General features: G+C 32.9%; 1 protein-coding gene across 1 annotated transcript; it reads left to right on the top strand.

The window, feature by feature from the left end:
* Positions 1 to 496: 496 nt before the first annotated feature.
* On the top strand, positions 497 to 22,700 carry LOC132756219 (interferon-induced protein 44-like). The gene is made up of 6 exons (XM_060747227.1): positions 497 to 569; positions 16,180 to 16,235; positions 16,461 to 16,658; positions 18,181 to 18,321; positions 18,568 to 18,739; positions 19,447 to 22,700. The coding sequence occupies exons 1-6, from the start codon at positions 542 to 544 to the stop codon at positions 19,728 to 19,730; spliced, it is 879 nt and encodes a 292-aa protein (XP_060603210.1). The 5' UTR covers positions 497 to 541; the 3' UTR covers positions 19,731 to 22,700.
* The last annotated feature ends 3,178 nt before the right edge of the window (positions 22,701 to 25,878 follow it).

Genomic DNA, 25,878 nt, shown 5'->3' with positions numbered 1-25,878 from the left:
AAAGAAACAGTAAACGGCTAATGTTTTAAGTAAGTCATAGATTACATAAAACTCAGAAAATGCTCAAGAATTTGCGTCAATTTTAGAACGTGTCATTTTATTTCATAAAATATCACTGATATGTCGAAATCAACAAATATTAGAACAATTGTACTAGACTTTTTCCTTTCTTATATAATATTGATAAAATTTATATAATGTTTACCTGAAAACTTAATAAGACTCCTAATAACTATAATTTCTTGTCTTTAAAATCCTTCAAATAAACGAGATGTCTATAAACACAATAATTCCAATAACCTATAAATTTACACTATACGGATTTTCGAAAGAAAATGTTATTTTTCACAGAATGTGGTAGGTTTGTATGATACAACTATTATCCAACGCTTCAAAATAACTATTGAATTGGAGTCTTTGATACCTGGTGTAAGCGTTAAATCGTTATTTGTCAATAAACTTGCTGTATTACTACATACGGATAAGTTCGTTTGAACATTCTTATACTTTTGAAAAGTAATTGAATTGTGTTTGTGTGAGAATGGCTTTTAGAGTTCATCTTGGAATTGGTAAAAATATAATTATTTACTATTGTTTTCATTCAATATCGTTTGACATAGTGAATTAACAAGGTAAAAAAAAATCTAAGGAATATTAACCGTAAAAAAGTGAATATATACTTCTTTGGTTCGGGCAAGCATGTGTTAAAATTGTTCAAATAATTGATATTGAGCTTGTTATATGCTTATGTTCGGAAGAAATTAGCGCTTACTATAAAATATGAATAATTTGTCATGAGTGGCAAAACTTAAACAAAGTGATATTTTGATGTCAATGCAAAATTCTTAATCCCTTTAAAATACTACTGGTTTAGCGTTTTGTCAATTTTGAATAAACAATCTGATATTTGATAATAGACATTGAAGCAAGATATATGACCCGGACTGTCCTGGATGGTCATTGCTTAGCGCCTCATGATATCAAATACTTTCAGATTGGACATTTGTGGCTTGTATTTACTACTTATTGTCATATTCTAACTAAGCCACGTCAGTATTTGGCACGTGCTTTATTTAAATAAATTCTGTTTTAAAAATTGTATCTACTTTTCAATAACGCTTTCGTACCAAAGTCAAAATGGAAAAACAGTCGGGTTTTAAGGCATAATTTAACACCTCTCGCAGATAAGAATGATGTGCATTTCATATTGTTTGTTAGCGTTGTAAATTATAATTCTATATTTAGGTCATTTTGTGTTTTATGCGTCCATTCTGGAGAACATTTATACTATGTTCTGACTTCTTGCTACGACTTATCGAGGAATATTTGTATATTTACATTCAAATGGATGATATCGAAAAATCTAATTCCCGTAGTCATTGCTTAATTTAATTTCCTGTTTTATTAACTTTTTTATATGCCCGAAAAATTTCGGGCATATTATGTTATACCCCCTGGCGTTCGTCCGTCCGTCCGTCTGTCCGAGCAAACATTTTGGGTTTAGGGGCTATATAACAGTAAAGAGAACAAAAGGGTTTATGGGCTAGTAGCCCTTAAGAAAACAAAGAAAATAACAAAGAAAATAGCCCCTAAACCCAAAATGTTGGAACGTCCGTCCGTCCATCTGTCCGTCCTTCCGTTAGCAATTTGGTTTCCGGAGAATAACTTAAGTTCCATGTGGCCCGAAATATTCAAACTTCATAGGATGATTGTCAATATTGAGCAGAGGACCCATATTGATTTTGGGGTCACAACGTCAAAGGTCAAGGTCATAATTACTTAAAAACCGAAAGCAGTTTCTGGAGCATAACTTAAGTTCCATTTGGCTCACAGTGTTCAAACTTCATATGATGATTGTCCATATTAGGTTAAAGACCCTTACTGATTTTGGGTTCATAAGGTCAAAGGTCAAGGTCATTATTACTTTAAAACTGAAAACAGTTTCCGGAGCAAAACTTAAGTTCCATTAGGGCCCAATATTCAAACTTCATAGGATGATTGTCAATATTGAGTAGAAGACCCCTATTGATTTTGGGGTCACAAAATCAAAGGTCAAGGTCACAATTACCTTTAAACTGAAAACAGTTTCCGGAACATAACTTAAGTTCCATTTGGCCCAAAGTGTTCAAACTTCATTGGGTGATTGTCAATATTGGGTAGAACACCCCTATTGATTTTGGGATCACAATGTCAAAGTTCAAGGTTAGTATTAGCTTTAAACTTAATAGAGTTTCTGGAGCATAACTTTTGTATCATTTGGCCTACAATATTCAAACTTCATAGGACGATTGCTATTTGAAGGAGGTACTACTTCATTTAATTCTCATGTCTTACAAATTCTTCATCCTTACTTTAAAAAAAACACTTTCTGGCATATAATGCTCCGTCTAGCGGTGCTCTTGTTAAATATTTAATATTTCACAAACATGTAATCGAACGGACAAAGGAATATATGCACCTGTTTTGCCTAAATGTATTTCGTTTGGCAATATATAGCGTCTTTGTTTCTGAACACAAAAGGTTTTTTACTGCTTGTATAATTATATCATTATTTGTAGAAAAAGGAGGGGTTCAACGTGACTAACTTCATACAATTATTTTGTATTCATATTGAGATTGAGAGTTACCTTTTGTAAAAATGTCTTTCAATTACAATAATTGTAGACTATCTTTTGTTAACGCGATCAGATACTTACCTTTTTCATAAAGCTAATAGCCTTTTTCAATATTGACATGAATAGCGTTTTGTTATTTACAGCATTGATGTATAGTTTTATTTCTCAAAGTTTGATTTTTTTGTAGATAAGGGGGTTTAAATTTCGCATCGGGTTGAAAAGGTTTGTCAAACACTATTTTACAACTGACTTGTGCATTATCAAACTAAAGATTGTTTACAGCTCATCAAATGTTAAAATAGCTTCTTGGCTTAAATTGTGATAAATATGCTTTTAAAACACAAGAGAATATTTTACGCCTTTTGAATATACACAAATATGGTAGAGTGGTATAATGAGCTTCTCGTACATTTTTGTACTAATGACAGCAATATTATATTGTCTGTGACATTAGTGTTGACATGATATACTTTTAAAGAATTAAGCTGCGAATGTATTCAAGAGTACTATATAATGGATCCACGTTAAAAGAAGATAAAATGATATATGCCTAAATTAAATAAGAAAAGAAAATAACATGGAAAGCTAAAAATGACATTTCTTTATACTCGTTGCAAGTAAAGGACTTTGAGACGATTGTGAAAGATAACATAAAGGAAAGCTATATAAGATGTCGAAATGTTCAAATGCTTATATTATACACTTAAACATTTTACAGTATGTTTACATTTATTTCAGAAATGTCGTTTTGATGCGAAAATAATTAACCACTCAGGCCTACGGCCTTCTTGGTCTATTCCTACGCATCAAAACTCCAAATAGCCGATATACACCTCTCAGGCCAATGTTATTTCGATTCTAACACGATTAAATAAGGAAGATCACTATTGTTATTTTTTCAAGCGGAAATAACTTCAAGTGCCGATTTTCGTATAACGCTGTTCGATTTTCGCAACCTTCTGTTGCGAAGATATAGAAATTATTAAACAAAAGAAAAAATAAGAAAAAACGTTATTTTATCAAGTTTTCAACAATAAAAACGTACGTCGTATTGTGTTTACATAAGTGCCCCATTTATCATTCTTGTATGTATGAAATAACGTCAGCTTGTTTATGAATAAGTTGTTTACTTAGGATGACGTCATTACGCTGCTTGCGGATTGGCGCCGTTTTGTCAAAATATTTATTAACTGATATGGATCAAATATTTCTCGTTAATGTATGTGAGATATTATCTAGGTATTGTTTGAAAAGAAAACATTATAAGAACTGAAAATATAAATAAAAATGTTTTTTATTGTTGCTTTAAAAGGCTTTGTTAACTATATAATCGAGGGTTAAAACATAACAGCCGCATAACAGCCGCATAAACAAGTAGTCCCTAACCAGTGTTTATTGGCAGTTTAACACCTTTTTGTTTTCCCTTCTTTGTCTATAGTGACAGTATCACGTGATGTCAGTAAAGATATCATCGCGAGGCAAATACTGTTACCTGAGATGTTATATTTTCTTTATTTTATCATCCCGAACAAATGTTAAATTTTCAACTAAATCTACAAACAAAGTTAAACCAAAAATAACAATAACACTCAATTAGCCTTACCTTTTAAGTAGCTCTGTTGAGGGCTACATGCCAACTGGAACTTCATTTATCATAGCTGCCATTCTGGATGCATTCTATATGACCCAAATAACTTTGTATCTGCAGGATATTCGGATTTAAGAACGCTGGAGTCATGGTCTTCGCAGTATTGAGATTATTTGTTTTGAGCGATACCTGGAGCAAACTATAGGCGAACAATAAGTCCAACCTAAATGTTACATTGACACGTTCTGTCGGCTTTACTTGCGGACTAAATGTTCAACTTGCTTTCTGTTGGGTGTTTTACTGATAATGCCATTCAAAGAGGCACAGAGCATGCCTGTGACCTTTAGAATCCTTTCAACAGGTGTTTGGCAACGTTGAGCCACTGGTTTGGCTACTCTATATAATTTTCCGGTGACGATACCTTGAAAACGTCTCCAACCAATATTTGAGCACATACTGGTCTCCTGTATAGCAGTGTAGATGGATAGGATTACATGATCTGACGTACTTCTTTAAAACATGTTAAAGAAATAAATATACTTCTGAACCACAGTCACCCTCTATACCTCATCAATGAATCACCAGCACATGACGATCTTCCATCTTTGGTATCATTTCCAACAATTCCACCTGATAAGCGCAGCACATCATCGGTTGCGTTCATTGAACACCGCCTTTCCTTGTTGATCTTGTTTATCATATTTTGTGTGATCACTTGTGCTTACTTGGTTTAAATCACATTTTCTTCCGTTCAATACTCTCTCATAAACAGGTTTGTGCCTTTAATAATCATGGAAGATACCAGGGATATGCAGCATCAGCGTGAACTTTCATGTACTAAGCTGGTTCCAAGCAGATTGGACCCAGCATTTAGCGCTTTCACGCGTTTTTGGTCTTTTCCCTGTATATATCTCTTATCTTCTGTTGATCTCCTGACTTTTAGTCAAGTATCCTCCCTCTTCTGTTATGTAGGAGTGAACGGAGCAGCCGGTCGTTTTTCGAGTAGGGCCTGTTTTATGTAACTGACTGTCATGCAATTTCCAGTATTAAAAAAAACGCTTTCCATCTTGTCCTAAGGTAGCAGATAACTTAAAAGGAGCTCTTGTCTTTCTGAAGAATAAAAATAAGGTAAACAAAATCAACAAGGAAAGGTGGCGATCAATGAAAGCAATTCCAACACGACCTAGCAACAATGACTAGTGGCCAGGAACCCATGAGACCCATGTCTTTTATTTTTGTCCTTGCGTAATCGGCATTTATATCGGTCAATGTAAAGGGCATCTATAGCGGTGATATTTATGCATGATCCATGGCACTAATCATTGCAATATTCACACTGTATCATGAATCTTCCGTTCCATGATTTCCTGCAGACGCAGTACATTTCAGTTTATTATACTGATCATTTGTCTCATATTATCTGATTCATGTGCTTTCCTGTATCTAATAAAACATGATGGTAATGTCATATATTTACATTGCATCATTCTGTCATGGTTTGTTACGAATACAGCATTTCGTAATTTCACCCGATACAAGTTTGCTGATACCTTCTTGGTTATTATGGCTGGACCTATCCACGGGGACATAACTTTTGAGATTTGCCTTTTACAGATGCTGTATCTAAAATATAGACAACATCTTCTGTTGAATAAGGTCTATACAATACCTTCGAGTCTTAAGCGTGCTTCATACATTTCATGGATGTCTTCAGTGTATTCCTCACAGTCTTGTGTGTTTTTTGTACGGTTTGCAAAAGATTTGCCACATATTCACATAACTCTTCTGGCGTTTCCGCCTCTGGATTGGGAAACATTAACTTCCTTCCCCAACATTAAAATGTCTGGTGTCATCAATGTTAGCCTTTGCGGTCATTTTGCTTTCTGTGTAGGTAAACTAATACATTCTTTCCATTCAGTAAATTAGTCAACCATCACCATGCAATATTGGTTACCCATGGATGTTATAGGCAAAGGTCGAATAAAGTCTGTAATTAAACGTTCTATGGGTTTCACCAGCTTGATATTTACTAAGTGGGACTTTACCATATCACATTTTCTTCTTATTATACCCCCGAAACGAATTTGGGGGTATATAGGAGTCACTCGGTGGTTGGTCGGTTGGTCGATCAGTCGGTCGGTCGGTCCAGCCGTCCGTTGTATTTTCCTTGTCCGGAGCATAACTTGAAGACTAATAGTTGGAATTCAAAAAACAACTCCATACAATGATCAAAGCACATTGAGAGGAAGTGCAGTGCGCAAGAACAATAACTCCCTCTTGTTAATTAAAGAGTTTTCCCCCTTGTTATTTTCCTTGTCTGGAGCATAATTAAAAAAATACTGGTTGGAATTCAAAACAACTTAAAAAAAAGGGTAAACAAAAAAATGCGTGTCAAGAACCAAAATCTATCTAAAGTAATTAAGAGAAATTGCCCTTTTGTTCTTTTTTTTGTTTTTTTTGTCTGGTCAGAATAATTTTTAAAATCATATTTTTGGAAAATTAATAAACCTATCACAACTTAAAGGAAGTTCAGTGAAAAGCCATAATAATTTTTTTTTAAGGGTTTATTTTTGTTATTTTTTTTCCTTGTTGAAAATAATTTTAAAACTGGTTGGAAATTAAAAACAATTCATCAATGGTAAAGCAAATAAGGGGAAAGTGCAGTAAAGAACCATAACCCCATGAAAAGTAATTATTTGTGTATTTATTGTTTTGTTTTTTTCCGTTGTTTTTTCCTTTGTGGAGAAAAACTTAAAAACCCATATGGAATTCAATAAAAATTATAAATGGGGAAAGAAAAATGCTAAGTTGTTCCATAGCTATATTAAAAAAAAAGATGGTTTAGCTGACGTTATTTAGATTTTCAGAAACTTTATTTTTTGATTTCTGGGAAAGTCTTTTTCCATATGTAAGAGATTACTGGTAAAGCTTTAGCATTCAATGCATTATGTGTTTAAATTTGGGGGAAATAAAAGTTCCCCGTTTTATAAAAAATTTTGGCAAAATTTTTAAAACGCTTTAGTTCTAAATCTTGGGGGAAAGTTTAAAATCATAAATGCAAAATGTTTTGTAATTTAGAATAGATTCTCTTTTAAAAATTAATTTTGTGGGTTTTTTTTTAAAAACTTAAAACAGTGAAAATTTTCATAGTTCCGGGGCCCAATTTATTTTTAGTTTTTCATAATTTGCCTGAAAGAATTATAGCGACCTGCTTTATTCGTTTGGTGAAGAGAAGAAATCTAGGGTTTTACTTTCAAGACTCCAAATTATATAATCCTTGCTCTCACTATCAGTACAGTACGAAACAGCATGATAACTCTTAAATTATTCTTTAAAAGATAACCAAATTGCATTCCCGTTGAATCGCAAATACTTTGGAAGTTTCTTCGCCATCAGTATTTTCATCAGAATTATTCAAACAACTACTTCTACCATGATATCTAGATGATTTACCATATTTATCCTGGGACTTGTAGTTAAGTTTTAATCCTGTACGTCTATAGCTTTTGAATCTAGACATTAAACTGTTACTGCCACTAGTAACTTATTGTTTATATTTGTAAGATAGATCTCGACCTTGTATGACTTGGACTTCTTGGTCTTGACCTTCAGTGTCTAAAGGACGACCTTCTGTCGTAATCAATCTTCCTATCTAATTGATATGCTTCTACAACTGCTACTTTCGCTTAACCTTTCTTATCTGTTATGGCAACTTTGAGTGTCTTGTTTCTTTGATATTTGGTGTCTAGATGGAAAATGTATAACTGAAGACCTTTCAGTTGACCTTGGCCTTTGTCGGTTTGACCTCATCTGATTTGTGTATCTCCATATACTGTAGAAGCAGACGAATGTTCTTTTGTTGGATATTCACTTTTAATGTTTCCGTATCTTGTGTTTAATTTGGTAGCGTATGACCTATATGCATTATCATAGAAACGATCTGGAAGTATCGCTTTGACAACTGGCTTGATATCATATATGGTACCTGAAACCTTGGTACTTGAAGAACTAAGTACATCTGTAATGCAAAGACTGACGTCATATTGCATATAACCTGTACTAAAAGTGCAAGATGTACATGTGGCAAATTGTTTTTGTCTGTATTTAGGAGAAGACATTATTTGTGTTGCACTGGCTGCATTGGCTATTGTAAACACACTACTAGATGAAACCGTCATCGCTGCTGATGTTGTTGTAACTGTAAAATCACATTTTTGATGGTGACTGGAGAGGGATACAACACTACTGCTTGTTGCACTAACACTCTTGGTTTTAGCTGTAACTTACTTACAGGCGTTCTTATTATAATTTCAGCAGCAAGTCTGAGTCCCGTTTTGATACTAGAGAAGTGATTGTACTACTTGCAGCAGCAACAGGTGTAGTAATTGTACTTTTTGTAGCTACAGGTGTAGTAATTGTACCACTGATGGCTGCAAAACTTAAAAATCTTTTTTGTGGAGTTGATGCTGGTGTTGAAAATTAATAAACTTCAGCATAGCTGGATTGAGATGACCAGCCATTATAGTGACGCAATTATCTTTTGTCAATTTGCCATGTAATTGCCTAAACAATTAGCTCCGCCCTTACTGGTCCAATTGAACTCCTCTTTGGTCATTGTGTTGATATTCAATGATGCCATATTTGTATCTAAGTCGGCAAATTATTTTGAGACACAATGTAATTAGAAAATTGTAAAAAATACAATGAAAATGTGTACAAATGGATTTATTTGTGAATAAAATACACAAAAGCTTCAAAAATGTCCTTTATTTGAGAAAGGTGCTTTAATAAAAAATCTTTATTTGAGACAGTTGCTTTAATCTTATTTATTGAGATTTACTCCAATTCTTTTAGCCGGTTCACTATAACAAATATTTTGATATACAAATTTACAAATTTATTATTTTAAGGAACATAATAAGATATATACCTTTACAATATCTTTATGAATATTTGCTATCTTTATCTGTAAATATAATATGTTAATCTCAATCTATGTTGTACCTGTAAATGGCTAAAGTGATTCTAAAAGACTTCACTGACCAGATTCATTTTTATCAGACTGTACAATAATTGATTTATGTAATGCATACCATTCTGTTATTTCGTTGACCAAGTATCTAATTGAATAAAGGTACAAGCTATACATTCAAACATATACCAGACATCAACCTTCTGAAATTTCCCAGACTTTATGTTTACCAAGTATTTAAACGAATAAGGCTACAAGCTGTACATTTAAAAACGTACCAGACATCAACCATTGAGGCTATTTTCGAGTGGTTATTTCACAAACTCAACCGTTTTTTAAATCAATTTTCTAATTCATGCAACAAAACCGAATGTCGCGAAAATTGACAACAATGCATAACGTTACTGACATGTGAAATTCCCTGCTGCTTCTCTCTTAGAGTAGTTTAAATATTTGTTGCCAATGTTGTATTTTACCAAAGCAGCTTAAATAAGGAAACATACCTGGATCTTATCTAAACAAGATTTACTTCGCCTGTGACCTTCGCAGAACCCACTGTTCGTAGCAAACTATCCGGGCACTTTCTGTCCCGCCAAACCATAACGCATGCGCATGACGACCAGCAGGTCTAAGAACACTTTTTTTATTCTGTTTATTCACAACATCAATATAAAGAGCATAAATATTACAGTTTCCTTACAATCCAACAAACGAGAACCCAATTAATGAAATTGATTTGAAGAGTAATTAAAGAAATGAGTCTTCAGACTACCACTGAAAAAACTGAAATAAAAAAAATCCTGTTCCTAGTATAACTTTACCTCAAGAATAAATGGAAAAGACTCGAGTCTTTTAGTCACAACATTTGAATGTCAGATAGAATCGTTGGTTCGTAAAATTGTTTCTTGTGTAACTGAAAAGCTGACGTCTAGAATTTTCAAGTTGCAAAAAGTGAATTGGCTAAGGATAAACAAAATTTGCGTGAACAAGAAAAATCTTTCCAACAGTCATTTGAGCTCCCTCTTGATGACCATGAACAACAGCACTCACGTCGCAACAATTTCAGAATCTCAGACGTGCAAGAAACAAAAGACGAAGATAGTGACGCAATTGTTGCTAAAGTTTGTTCAGTAGCAAGCATAAACATAACACTTAATGAGATCGACCGTTTGGGAAGCTTTATCTGGTAGACCCGACGACATCATTCTCAAATTTACATCTTATCGCTTCCGTCAACCACTTTATACACACCGCTCTATTTTAAAAGATTGCTGATACGCCGGCACATATCTGAATGAAGATCTCACTAAATAGCGCAATTATCTTCTATTTCGGGCAAGACACTGGGAGTGAACCTGGCAGGGCGTATTGCGCATGATATCACAGGATGACCTTGTTGGAGCTTTTATAGGCCGTGCTATGGTTGAGTTCGGGTCCACGAAAGAGTAGGCGGAGACAAACATTTCACTCCGCCCTGAAAACTTTTCTATGACATACACTATAAAATAAATGTATATTCAATTTGCTAACATAATACAACAGAGTTTATCTATGATACCTTACTTTAACTAAAGGGAAGTAAATGCAACTACAGTTGCCATTTAAAGCTATCTTTGTTACCTCCCTCAATTGGCCATGCGCACTTCATTGTTCCAGTATTCATGGACGTTTTATTCTATTCGTATCCTGTTGTTGTTTTTGTTGTTGTTGTTGTTGGGCATTAGACTTTCCATTTTTTACCTTGAAAATGATTCGCATGATTACTGAAATAGGACAGTGACTATTCATACTTTTGTGACTCCCCCCCCCCCCCTATTTTTTCAGAGGCAGGATGAAATTATACACAGAGAAAGAAGAAACAAGATTAACAAATGTAATAAATGCTCTTTTTCGGTAAAATTCCCCCCTTGTTTTTCGGATCCTTGAATAGATACTGTAGTATATTAATTCCACGCACTGTGATATTGCGTTATAAATGTGTTAAAAATGTTAATACTATTAATGCTACGCATATTTGTTTCCTTCTATTTTATTTCAATCGATTCTCATTGGTTAAAAAGCACTATTCATGCCAATAATAAAAAATGAAACTCAAGACCAGTTTTATTAGAATTATGCATTACTGTGTTTGCTTAAAGGTCAAGTGTTAAAAAGACTACATTTGGTGTCTGCTCCATAACATTTTAAACGCTGCAATGATTTAAAAATGACTTGGCATAATTCATCACAATTGTTACACGATGTACAAAATCTTACATCCAGGCTGCTACCCCCGAGGTTAAGATAACTTTAGGTCATGGTTTGGTTTAAACATATTTTATATTCGATATATTTACATTATGATGAACAATATTTACACAATACATTTGGGATTGGGGATTGGGCAGGCAGCTATGAAAGCTTATGAGTGTTCTGTCCCAGTTTAAACAGTTTACATATAAACAGTTCATGGCATTATCATGCACACAATTCTTTCAGTTGAACATATAACAAAGGCCTTTCTTTTTTTAAAACAAAAAGAGGTATTTTGCAATTAACAGATATGGTCATGAAAAAAAAAGAAAAAAGAAAAAAATGAAACAAAATGGAAGTAAAAAAATCAAGATCTCGGTTTGTTACAGGTCAAGAAGTACAAATTCATGTCCGCTGCGGAAGGGGATCTAGCTGTCTTTCAGACTGCCTTGTATATTTTGAAATCTTTGTATTCCAAATAAAGAGTATGTTCTATTCTTTTCAAACAAAATACATGTACATGTATTTAGCCATATTTATTGCAAAAATCTCATTTAGAGCCATTGATCTGCTATTGCAGAAAGTTTTTTTAAATTAAAGACACGGACACTTGTATATAACGGCCTAACCAAATATTGATGTAACTGCTCAATACTCGTTTTTCATGCATCAACGTTTTTATAAGGTTGTAATACCAAGACAGATACAAAGATTTTTATTTTAAAAACAAGTAACATATCTTATATAATCATTTAAAGTTATTTATTGCTATAATAAGCATATCACTTTTTTAAATTGTGTGTTCTTTCGGAATTAATGTGAATAATATTTTCTTTAAATTGTGTAAATGTATTTAAATTTTGATTGAGAATCAAATGGTGTCTGTTTGTTCAATGCTCATTTGCGCCAATTGACTACAATTTGGTTTTCAATTTTCAGGATATGTATGTGAAATAATACGAATGTAGACCAGTCTTTTTTAGTGTTTTAACTAGCGTATAATGTTTTTCGAGTGTTTATAAACCAAATTTGCAGGAAACATTAAATAAAATATTATCCAATTCGTAAGTTAACATATACAAGTATATCAGAAGTTTCTTGCTATATTACATGCATGAACTCTTATACATATACAACGATTAACAGTGTTAAGTATTAATATGCTAAGGATACGACTGTTCAATAGGTATTTTATTTTGATTAAGTCACCAAATGTTTTTCCATAAAAACCACTACGTGGTAGTATGTTGACATGCAACTTAAGAACAAATATTTAATATATTGTGTCACTTTATCTTTACTAAAGATATTGATCTTAATTATAACACAATAGTTCTTTCTTTTAAATGAGCATTTATTGAAAGTATTAATATTGTTCTTTAAACACATACTCTATTTCTTAACATATAGATATAATGAATCATTTTTCTTCCGTATTTGTTTAGTTATACTTTATCATGCAGTTTCCTTTTCAAGTTTGCTATTTTTATCTTTTTGTCTTGTCTATTACGAGCTGTCAAGTAATATATGTTTGTGCTGTCATTTGTAATCTATGGTCGCATGTTGAAAACTTATGTTAAGTTTTATTACCTAATGGGTTACGAATAAGCTTTATACAGAGCGACCATTGAACTTTTTAACTATGGAATTCAAAAGCTTCATATAAATGCATTAAATGTATTTCAATTTCTCAATTTTACCCTAATATTTAGAATGATGATTTCTTTACTTATTACTCTCAAGTTATACTTTGATTTGTTTATACGACTACTGCTAACTTGCGTCTCAAATCCAGTTTTTTATTTTTATTAATGGTAATATTGATAAATTCAGAATATATTAAAATGAATACGAGTCCTCCAGTTACAACTTCCGATGAATCAAGTATATCAATTGTACATCTCAACAGTAGATCTATTAGAAACAAACTTAATTTTATAAACGAAAACTTGTTAGACTACGATATTCTTTGTGTTATCAAAACGCACATTCGAACCAATGAGTTATAACTAGAGAGTTCACACACTTGTGTTTATCGTAGAGATGTTACTGCTCATTCTAGTGGAGTTTTCATTTATGTATCTTAAAACTTACTTTCATGTAGAAGAGAAAAGTAGATAATGCATTCTGTGACGAAATATGGTTAGAAATTAGGTTTTGTGCAATTTCCATTTTTCTTTGTTGTGTATATAGAGCTCCTTGTAACCCCGTATTTTTAAATGATTTTGGAATAATGATAGACAATGCTTTAGATAAATATGAAAACATAGCTATTGTAGGTTACATAAATGAGAACCAACTAACTAATTATACTTATCTGAAACATATCACGCTTTTATTTAACCTTACAAATGTTACTTCGTCACTAGAATAATAAATTTAACATTCACATTTATAGACCTTATACTCATATCTTATGGATTAATATGTTAACAAAGTGACGTGTTAGTAGTTATTTCTAAGATTAGCGACCAGAAACCAACAAATAAGTTTTTCAAATCTCCTTTAAGATGTCTTTAAAGAAATAAGAAGAAAGGTTTGATATACAACAAAGCTGATTTCAATAGTTGTCAATTCTTGATCTGATCATGAAGGGATTATTAATCATGATTTAGCTTTCTTTTGTAAATTATGGTCTAAAAATGACTTGTAGATTTAAATCCTAACAAAATTGAAAGGATTGTCTTAATCTTAACTCAACGACCTAACGTTAACAAACCAAATTTGTAGTTTGACCAGTCAAATTTGATAAAATACACAAACAAAACATTATCTGCTTCAAAATTATTAGGTATTATTAGACAACTTAACCCTTAACCAATTTTATATTTAATTTCCAAGACCTCTTTAAGAATATGTATCTCCGGTATGGGATTGGTGTACAAGTTATGAAAAAGATACGCCAGATATTTAAAAATGCAGCACGAGGCAGCCAGAATCGTAAGCGGTCTAACCTGTTCAGTTTCTCTTCAAAGTTTATTAAAAAATAAATTTGCTCTCACTGTCAGATAGAAGAAAATACATAATATTATAATCTTGTGGTTATGAGATGAAAGATGTTTACCATTTTTTGTTTACATATCCGAAATAATGTATATATATATTGATATTATATTGATATATATTGGATCACTAGTTTATCCTGTATGCCAAATATCATGAGGCTGTAATAAGTAGTTGCTGAGAAAATTGTTACGAAAATTTCCTACCATTGACCATTAATGTCAAAAATTAAACAAAATAGATAAATACAGAATCCCTAAAGAAAGCCCAACACGGCAAAATTGAAAATGTTGCAGGCTCGGTTTGATTGAGCCTATTCATGGATGGTACTGGAAGGTGCAAGTTACCGTCCACGCCCCCTAGCACCGGTTTAAGAAGAATTCAACATTTAAACATGAAAATAGTAAAATTTTGAATTTAGTAACATCCGCAGATGTGTTCATACGGCGGTTATCATGGAACCTTCAATGTGATACTTCCGTGCCATTCCATGAAAAGCGGCGTATGGTCCCCAAGTAATAAAAAGCATGTGCCCTAAACGAGACGAGAAAACAATGGGCGGAGATAAATAAAATGGAATTTTGAAAGGGGATCAGAGGTTATGAAGCCTGCGTATCACAGATAAGACGTCAAAAGACAACTTTAAAAAGCAGGGAACATATCCTAAGGGTGATTCAACATTATTCAAGTAGGAATATTGGAACCACCTAATTAGAAAATGCCGAAAAGTTGAAACTAAAAATACCACAAGCACAACAATAATGTCGTGCTGACCAATGTTCAAGGATCGAAAATATAATATCATTGATTAAATGTACGGGGAGACTTTTTACAGCCGCCACACGGCACAAATGACACGGATGTGATCATAAAACAGATAATACAGAATCCATAAAGAAAGCCCAACACGGCAAAATTGAAAATGTTGCAAGCTCGGTTTGATTGAGCCTGTTCATGGACGGTACTGGAAAGTGCAAGTTAGTGCAAAGTCGATAAATAGGATGTGGATGAGCGACAGATCTGAAATCGACTCTCAAAATATTGAACCACTAGGCCAAGCTGTATGCCAAATATCAAGAGGCTGTGATAAGTAGTTGCTGAGAAAAGTGGTACGAAAACGTTCTATCATGACCATTAATGTTGACAGACATGAAATCGAATCCCACAGTATGGCACCATGTGTCAATGTTGTATGCTAAATATCACGAGGCTGTGATAAGTAGTTACTGAGAAAACTGTAACGAAATGTTTTTCCCGAACGACCGCCCGCCGCCCGTCCATCGACCGCCCGCCGCCCATCATTCATCATACTATAACCCTGTGCAACCCGGCCAAAAGTACCACGCGACAACATTTTAATACGTTAGAACGTATTGTTACATTTGTAACAGTGCTAAGTCACGTTATACACCTGCTGCAGTGAGAATAACTCCGAATGGCCTATGGGAAATTAACATTATTAAAACCTAAATGGTAATTAATCGGGGAGATACCCCAGTTGTGTACCTAGAAGCACCATTGTACGCTTCGAACATAGGAAAACTTCTCGAAAACATTATTTTTTCAGTCCTTCATTCCAATCATCTACATATTAAACTGAATAATAATTTTATTGAACCGAATATAAAAAGGGAGACTTCTTTTGTCTTATTTCAAAACTAAATCAATTGTTTTCTGTCCATGATGCCAAACTGGAGCATGATTATTTAATATAACTTACATTGTTGTATGGGTCTTACGAAATATAAGATTAAAATTCGTTTTTACAGGCCTAACAGGGAAACCCTGGAGAGAACCTTGCGAAAACTTCAAATGGAAAAAAGAAGTAAGAAATACTATTTCCATTATTGATTTTTATAAGAATTGTTATGTCCTGGACTTTTTATGTAAATATGTATATTGCGTAGTATATAAATGCTTAACAACAACAAAGTATTGCAGTCAGGTTTATAAGCAGTCATCGCACTTTATATAATTTGAAAAATAAAATCATTCGTAATCATTCAGACTATATACTTCCTTATCAATAACCGAAATAATATTCTTTCAGATAGCAGAGAAACTTAAAACAGATATAAAAGGCATCAATATTACAGAAGATTCCAAATTGAAAAGGTTTAAAGCTCTTACAATTGGCCTTTATGGGCATGGTAAGTCTTCACTGATTAACACATTTGCTTCAGTATGTGAAGACGAGAAAACAACGGTTTGCAATGCTGCTTCGAGGGAAACAAATGTCACAACAAAAGTGAGTTTATAAGCTATATTTATGAAACATATACGAGGGATGTTCGAAACGTAATGGGAATGTAGCTCTTAGACTAATGTTTACACCTTCCAATTAACGCTCTGTGACAATTTCAAATGACAAAAGGTTCCCAACCCCGCGGGCGCTATATCACAATACATGACGTTCATGACGTTCAAAATGTAACAAGTGTCATTTTCTCTGTAGATCTCTTGGTGTCTTGATCTTATTTTTGATAACCAGACAATCTTTTTTATTTAAAGTGAGAAAAAAGATACTTTTTCTTCCAATTTTCGGAAGAATGGCCTTGTTACCGGCAATTCTTAGCTTTTTATCGTGATGTTTCAGTAATATTGGAATTCACTGAAAATAGACTTAAATTGTTAGTGAAAAGCGGTGTATAGTATTTATTCAGACATGCACTGGACATTCTGAAAACAATGTGATAATGTTTAGTTAAATACAAATAATTATCTGTTTAAAAGTATTATTTTCTACTGAGCAAAGGCTATCATTTAACAAACAAAATCGGTTTTATTAATACAATACCGTGAATCTTCATTTTATTAATTTATTGAATACACGTATATAGTTATGTAAAATAGGATAGTGTTTGAAACACATGACTCGTTTTCAATTATTTAGACAGAACTGAATAAGAAGACCCTACGCAGACATCAAATATACCGTACAAGTTGCAGACTGTTTTTACATCGATGCTTTTGTAGTCACTAACGTTACGTCATTATATTTTCCTCGACCTTTCCTGTCTGTGATCTGTTTTTTTCCCCACTTTTAAATTGTTGCGCCAGCTAAACGAGTTACCTGATAGCCGAATAAATATTTTGTGATAATTAAATCTTTTCATATGAATCTAAAGGAGTATCGCCGGTCTCTACAATATTTAACAATCGCACAAATTTTCGTTTTGTTTACGGACGTCATATTTCTACATCCTTGACCACAGATGTCCAAAACTTGAACATTTAGACTTTCGCTTAAATACAATAGCATGTGTTGAAGGGATCTATGAAAAAATCAAAAGCAAATTATGATTAAACTAGAAATACAACTTAGCTACAAAACCATTTTTGAAGTATTGTGCCGTGTGCGTATTATAATGGTTATTCAAATTTTAAACGATTGCGGTACATATGGAAATATTCTTAATTTAATCGAATATAAAGGCGCAAGACTCTTAGTCCTTTCTTCCTTTTGAACAACCCTCGAACTATGGTCAAAGAATTAGATAGTTATGTTCACATTTCGATAACTCTTTGATTTAGTACAGTGTTGTTATTATACATTCAGTTTGTAACGACGATTTGGTTGCTTTTTTTTTCTATCTAAGACATTTGTTACCAAGCAGGTCCCGCGAATGAATAGCTTCAACATAATTTGATAATGGGAGAATACACCCCCTGTATTGCCTTAATGGGGTAAAAGGGGTAAAATGGTCGCTATCATTTACAACTATGAATCAACTAGACATAACATACAGTTTAAAATGTTTGAATTTCAGTACAGAAATTATATGTTGTCCGGCCTATTGGAACAATTGGTTCTGGGTGACATTTCTGGACTCCCAGTGACAAAGAAAATCGATCCATTTGTAGAAGATATCAAACGTATTCTACAAGGACATGTTAAACATGGATATACGGTACGTTTTCTGATTTAAAAAGAGGTGTAATAAGTAACTGTTTGGTTGGTACTCGATGCATCGCCAGTACAGTCTCAAACTCTCAGTTTTCTCATTTTACTTTAAAATACATGGCTTTGAAAAAAACTAATACATCACATACTTTTATCAAGAACTATTAATTACATCTATGCATTTTTGTATTGGCTTGGCTCTGATATGGACGAAATAATAAATCAAAATTGTTCTGTCTTCCACAATATGCAGTTTAATCCAGAAATAAGCATATCTTCTGAAGACGAGAGTTATGAATCATCGCCTAATTTATGGGATAAGATTCATTGTGCATTGATTGTCATCGACAGTACAGTGGCATACGAACTTCCCGCAACTTTTGTATGTGGCGTCAAGACGATCATGGAAACCATAGATTCTAAAAGTATATATATTTTGGTAATTAAAGCGACTTTCAGCCTTTATTTTCTTCAGCAGAAACAATTCTGCGTGATTACAATCAAAGTAATTCTGCAATTTTATCTTTGAAAAGCGATTAATACCACTTTTAGTCTTCTTTAAAACAGCTTCAACATAACTATATATAACTAACGTATAGATGTTCGTTTCTGAAACTACAATATAAGTAATCGAATCGACCGACCTTTTTATTTAAATATACCGAGCGGACCGGAAGATTAGAAATATTGAGGGGTTTCCTTGGTGTTTATGTATTTTATGTATTGGTGGACATTTTCCTTTTTCATCTATATTCGTTTGATTTGGCATTTGTTTGAAACGATTTATCTAAAAGTAATATATCAATCCTTTAGAAAAGCTGAAGCCCGCTTAAAATAAATAAAGAAGCAGTTACAACCCTTTCACACCAAGCTGTCGATATATTGTGGATTATCTACATTATTAGAATTTTAAGCCTATGGTGTACAGTATGATCATTTTGCTTTTCATCGGCAACAGTAATTTAATTTGATTATTTATAGTATGATCATTTGACTATGGAGTTGACCAATTTACATAGATGCTGTTTTTTCATACTCAACAAAACAGCATGCAATATTTTTTCATAAGCATAATTAATGCAAAGAATGCAAAGAACGTATAATATTGTCTTTTACTTTTACTTTATTTCAGATATCCCTGTTATGGCCGTTCTTACGAAAACTGACAAACTATCAGAGCATGTTAAACACGACGTAGATACAATTTTCCGATGTAGGAAAATCCTTCAGGCTGTTGAAGCGACATCTAAGCAACTACAAATTCCAGTGACGAAGATATACCCTGTTGTCAATTTTGAAGAAATGGATCACTTTACCTGGAAAGAGTCGATTCCAATATTGATTGTCCTGAAATCCCTTCTTCTTATGGCAAAAATGCATGTTGTTCATACATTAGATGTAAAAACTACAAAATAATACATCAGCAATTGTTAAAGTAGATTTCACAGCCTCTGCACAAAGGACCCAAACATCTTTTAGTGTTGTTTGTTTTGGGATGTTTGTTTGTTTGTTTGTTTTTGTTTCTTTTGATGCTGTTTTCAAAATGGAATGGTAATCTTCTTAGTTTCGCAAAAATGTGATTTTTTCATTAAAAATGGTGTTTTCATTTCAAATGGTGTTCTTGTGGATTTTGAGGTGTCTGCTTGCAAATGCGATAATGAAGGGAGACTATGGTTGAAATTAAATATAAAAAATGAACTATTTACTCTTTCATCTTTTTTTTTTTTTTTGCTGTCTGCTATTTGCCACCTGAATTTTCAACAAGACAAATTTATTTAGGTCGTGTGGGGGTTGCGTTCACTGAACGCCGCCTTTCCTTGTTGATCTTGTTTATCATATTTTCTATAATTGTCTTCTGTCTATATGAATTTCAGAAGCAAGGTACATTATGTATTTGTGGTGATTTCAAAAGATGGGTTGAACGTTTTTATAGAGGGTGTTGATAGTCTACCTAAAGGAGAATTGTTGATCATATTGTAAGTGTGTATGGATCAGCTATGATAGATTGTTAAATGGATTGTAACGTTTGTATTGTCGATGGTGGTAATACAGTCAAAAATGATATCTCATGTGTTAGACGTCAGGGCTGCTCAGTTGTTGACTATTGTTTGACCAGCCACATTGATTTAGATTGTTTAACTGAATTGTTTGTCTTTATATCTGCTGACTTAATCAACAAATTTGGTCTTACTCCATTATTCATACCAGATCACTCAGTTTTAACATGGAAATTTGAAGTTAAAAACATCAGTTGTGGACTTAATCGGGACAACCACAATGCACTCGGTGATTCTACCATAAGCCTGACCACATCGATGTCAAGAATATACCCAAAACTTTTTGTAAGGATAAAGATGTGATAAATATATAACGTAACTGTACATTTACTTTAGAAGCCAGTTAAAAGACTCAATCTGATATAAATACAGTATAATTATGTTGAGTTAGTCTGCCTAGGATGAAACAAAAGACTCTTAATTCAAATAACAATAAAGGAAGAAAATGTTATAAACCATGGCGGTCTGATGACCTTACTGTTAAATAGAATAATGTTAAATGCTGAAGGAATGTATTGTAAAAGCACCAATGTCCAAAATAAGCAACATCTGAGACAGACCTACTGCCAGAAAGGGAAGAATTTTAGTAGGGCTGTACAGAATGCTTAAAGGTATTTGTGGTACAATTTACAAAACAGTCTTTTAAATTAGGTTGAAAATAACCCGCAGTCATTTTGGAAAAGTATTGGTAGAGTTGGTGTTGTTTCTCATAAATTCAAAACTATTCATATGCAAATTGTAAATGATAATGGAGATTGAGTATTTGATATGCCATCTGTACTTGATAAATGGAAAACATCTTTTGAAAATTTATACAATGTAAATATAAGAAACGATCTTGTAGACCGGGCTGAAGATACACCTCCTGGATAAAACACATGTTAAGAATTTGAAAGGGAGATTGATGTTTTAGAATTTAGGAATGCTTTTAAGCGGGCCAAAAATAACAAGGCTAGTGGGATAGATGCCTTGACGTATTAGGTATGTAAAAATGACGCCTCGGTCTCGTGTCTCCAAATTCTTTTTAATTTTTGTTATTCCAAAGTATTGTTCCTTCTGATTGGGGTAGGTGTATCATCAACCCGATTCCAAAGTTCAATACCCAGGATAGGAAGGATCCCATGTCATATTGCGAAATCGCATTAGCTTATGCAACGTACGAACTACATGTGTATATTGTAGTATTCTTAACCAACGTTTGCCAACATGGACAGAATCGAATGCCAAGCTTGAGGATGAACAAAATGTGTTTCGAAAACGTCGTAGTACAACTGACAAATTGACAACCTTGACCAATATTGAATACAAAACCAAGCGATCAACATTTGTAGCATACATAGATTTTAGCAAACCATACGACTCCGTCAATAGGGATATTCTGTGGAAGAAATTAGCCACTGTTGGTGCAAATGACTAAAATGTTCTTTGCTATAAATTCTATTTATTCCAATGTAACAGCTTGTGTACGGGTAAAAGAAATGCGTACAAACTGGTTTATTGTAAACAACGTCATCGTCAGGGCTATGTTTTGCCACTAATTCTTTTCAATTTCTATGTTAAAGATCTTACTGTGAGACTAAAGTATGCATTATGCTTATGTGTTGGCATTTGAAAGGAATAAAAGGTGTGTATACTTCTTTATGCTCAAGACATTGTTTTCATAGCTGAAACTTAGGAAGATTTGCAAAGTATGTTAGATATTCCGCATGAATCGTCATGCGTCTCTAATTAATCCGACAAAGAGCGATGTTATGTATTTTAGACCAAACAATGTAAATAGGGCCAATCTTATCTTAAAATGTGGACTAGATAATCTTGAATGTGTTCCAAAATATGTATACTTAGGTTTAATACACTAAGAGCATTTAGACTACTCTTTCACAGCATTTTTTTGCTCAGCTTTAGGTCTCTTAACAGCTAAATTAAAGTTTTTATGGGAATGCCTTACAATGTCTTTAATAAATTATTTGACTAGTTGGTTTAGTCTGTGTAAGTATATGGAGCAGCTATCAGGGGAAACAAAAAATTTACCTGTATTGACTCAATTCAACGCCGTGTTATGTGTCTTTTCTTAGGGACATCACGTTTCTCTCCATGTGCAGTCCTGATAGGCGATATGGACTGGCAACCAACTTTCAGTAAACATATGATTAGTGTTTCTAATGTTTGGCACATACTATGTATGATGCCTATGTTCAGAACAAACTACAAAGTGTTATGTATGCTAATTCAGTTGGTAGTACTAGGTATAAAAAACTTGTATTTCCTCTTAAACAAATTTTTAATAATCCTGAATGTACAGAATTTGAAACATTGATAATGTTGTATCAAAAAAACAGCTTAGATGTGGATGTGGAATGTGGATGTTCAGATGTGGAACTGAACCACTAAGAATAGAAACAGGCAGATATGAACGCATACCAGTTAATGAAAGTCTTTTTGGTAATAAGAAGGTAGAAAGTAAATTTTACTCTGTAATGAAGATATTCGTGTAGATTTATTTGAAAAAGTGAGTGTCAAAAACCCACAATTTCACACAATGACAACTATTGAGAAGTTTGTTTTTATATTCTCCAATGCAAGTTGCGTACAGTATTTTACCAAAACCTGTTTTGATATATATGTACTTAAGTGAAAGGTAACTTTCCTTTACAAATAAGAATACACAAATTGCTCCTTTTTATGTTTTTCTTTTATTTTAAATTTTATCTTACCCTTTAAAATATGTACATTGTATATGAAAGAATAACAGATTAATGGTTTTACTGGAATGTAGGTTTTAAGAAAAATGTCTTTTCTACACTAAGACTGTAATCTCTTGCACTTATCAAACATTGTTATTAATTTTAAAATAGTGAATATTATTTTATAGTTAATATATTCTTAGATACATTTAATTTGACAGTATAAAATTTTATAGTACAAACAGTCTTAGGTAATTTTATTTGACATGATATGGTTTTGTCAATGTTATTTATTGACATATCATTCTAAGTTTTACTGCCATATACATTATATATTGGACAAATATATGTTGCATATGTATAACACACCCAATGACTAAGCCAATTCATTGTATTGATAAAACATATCTTATGGTAAATTACGTTGAAAAAAAAATCGTTGATATACTAAAGTTGGTAACATTTTGAGATTGTAAAATATACAGTATAAAAATGACATACTGTACTTTCAAAGGTTAAATGATATATAATGGTCAATTTTCTTATTTCTTATTATTTGTTTTTAAACATTTCAGTCTTTGTTTATTCAATGTGTCCCATTTATTACCACAATGTTAACTTCTGTAAGAAAAACATGACATAGTGTGAATATATTGATGTTATGCCTTTAACATATAACATAGCCTTTCAATGTGTGATAATGATCATATGAAATTTGTGTGGCAAGGGGGGACAATTCCTCAGTACATAAAACTGCTGTAATATGTCCTGTGGAGTTGTCTCCCTTATAAGCAAAAGTAAATAAGCTCTTGTAGTTCTGCTAAGAATGACTCTTCATGTATTTTATGTTTGTGTTTTATGTTTTATACATAATTTTATGTAAACATGTAAACATGAGACTGAAGTAAATGAATAAAATTGTTAAATGTAACGCCAAACCTTTAAAGTTATTAAAACAACTGTAACATCTTATTAAATGGTGGTCTATGAAGTGATGATCACTAAGTGATCGAAGTTAAAGTACAATTCTTACTCCATATTCACATTATGAAGAAATAAATCTGATTTGTAATTTTGAAGAAAAAACAACAACTTGTCTTGTAAAACATGCTACATTTGTGTATTTGTTTTTATTTTCAGATTGATGTTGTGTAGTGTACTTTACTTTCATCAATTATGGTTTTTACTTATATTTTATAATAATATATGTATGTATGAAATAGGTAATAAGCCTGAAGAAGTAAAAGTAACAGAAGATGTCTGATAAAGAAAAACTTTACTTAAGAAAGGTAAAGCACAATTTTTATAGTGAGTACGTTCGTATAAGCTCATTTATTGTAATTATATTCCAATATAATGATATAACTGTGATAAGTTAAAATAAAAGAAAACACATTGAACAATTACCTAGAATAACATTCTGACCAAGTTTCTTGACAGGTAAATCAAAAATATGACCATTAGAGTGTTAACAAGGATTATCCATATTTGAGCAGTGTGACCTAGTTTTTTTACCCAGGTAAGCCATATTCAAACTTGACCTAGAAATGATCAAAACAATCTTTCAGACCAATTTCCATGATACTTGGATCAAAACAGTAGCCACTAGAGTGTTAACAAGATTTTTCTTTTTTTAGCTCCGGTGATCTAGTTTTTCAGGCAACATGACCAATGCTCGAACTCATTTAAGCAATTACCTAGAGTGTTAACACTTGGGTGTTAACAAGGTTTTTCCCATTTTGGCGGTGTCACATAGTTTTTCATCCGAGATGACCCATGTTCGAATTTGACCTGGAAATCATCAAAATAAACTTTCAGGCCAATTTACAGACTAATTGGATCAACACAGTAGCCACTAGAGTGTTCATAATATTTTTCTTTTTTTAGCTCCGGTGACCTAGTTTGTCATCCGAGATGACCCATGTTTAAACTCATTCAAGCAATTACTTAGACAAGCATCCTGACCAAGTTTGATGATAATTGAGTAAAAACTGTGACCACTAGAATGTAAACAAGTTTATTCCATATTTGGGCAGTGTGACCTAGTTTTTATCCCAGATGACCCATATTCGAACTTGACTTAGAAATCATCAAGACAAACTTTCAGACCAATTAACAGTAAATTTGATCAAAGCAGTAGACACAAGAGTGTTAAGAAGATTTTTCTATTTTTAGCTCCTCTGACTTAGTTTTTCATCCGAGATGAGTACCTATGTTCGAACTAATCCGAGCAATTACCTGGACAAGCATCCGGACCAAGATTGATGACATTTAAATAAAAAAATGTGACCACTAGAGTGTAAACAAGGTTTTTTTTTATTTTTAAGTCCTGTGACCTAGTTTTTCATTCGAGATAACCCCTGTTCAAACAAAACCGAGCTACACATAGACAAGCATCCTGACCAAGTTTGATGACATTTGAGTCAAAAATGTGACCACTAGAGTGTTAACAAGGTTTTTCTGTTTTTAGCTCCTGTGACCAAGTTTTTCATCCAAGATGAAACATGTTCAAACTCATCCGAGGTATCACCTAGACAAGCATCCTAACAAAGTTTGATGATGATTGATTCAAAAATGTAACCACTAGAGAATTTACAAGGTTTTATATTTTTAGCTCATGTAACCTTGTTTTTCATTCGAGATGACCCATGTTCGAACTCAAACGAGCTATCACCGAGACAAGCATCCTGACAAAGTTTGATGATGATTGAGGCAAATATTTGACCGCTAGAGTGTTAACAAGGTTTTCTCATTATTAGCTCCGGTGACCAAGTTTTACAAACGAGATGACCAATGTTCGAACTCATCCAAGCTATTACCTAG

Source organism: Ruditapes philippinarum, unplaced genomic scaffold, assembly GCF_026571515.1.
Source record: "Ruditapes philippinarum isolate M1 unplaced genomic scaffold, ASM2657151v2 ctg174_1_1_1_1, whole genome shotgun sequence".
Taxonomy (NCBI): domain Eukaryota; kingdom Metazoa; phylum Mollusca; class Bivalvia; order Venerida; family Veneridae; genus Ruditapes; species Ruditapes philippinarum.
Note: the sequence above shows the minus strand (reverse complement) of the source record. Positions and strands in the feature narration are given on the sequence as shown.

Excerpts from the sequence above, each read along its gene's own strand:
- LOC132756219 (XM_060747227.1), top strand. The coding sequence starts at position 542 with ATGGCTTTTAGAGTTCATCTTGGAATTG. Across the intron at positions 16,659-18,180 it reads AAACAAATGTCACAACAAAA|TACAGAAATTATATGTTGTC; the intron begins GTGAGTTTATAA and ends TTTGAATTTCAG. Across the intron at positions 18,322-18,567 it reads ATGTTAAACATGGATATACG|TTTAATCCAGAAATAAGCAT; the intron begins GTACGTTTTCTG and ends CACAATATGCAG.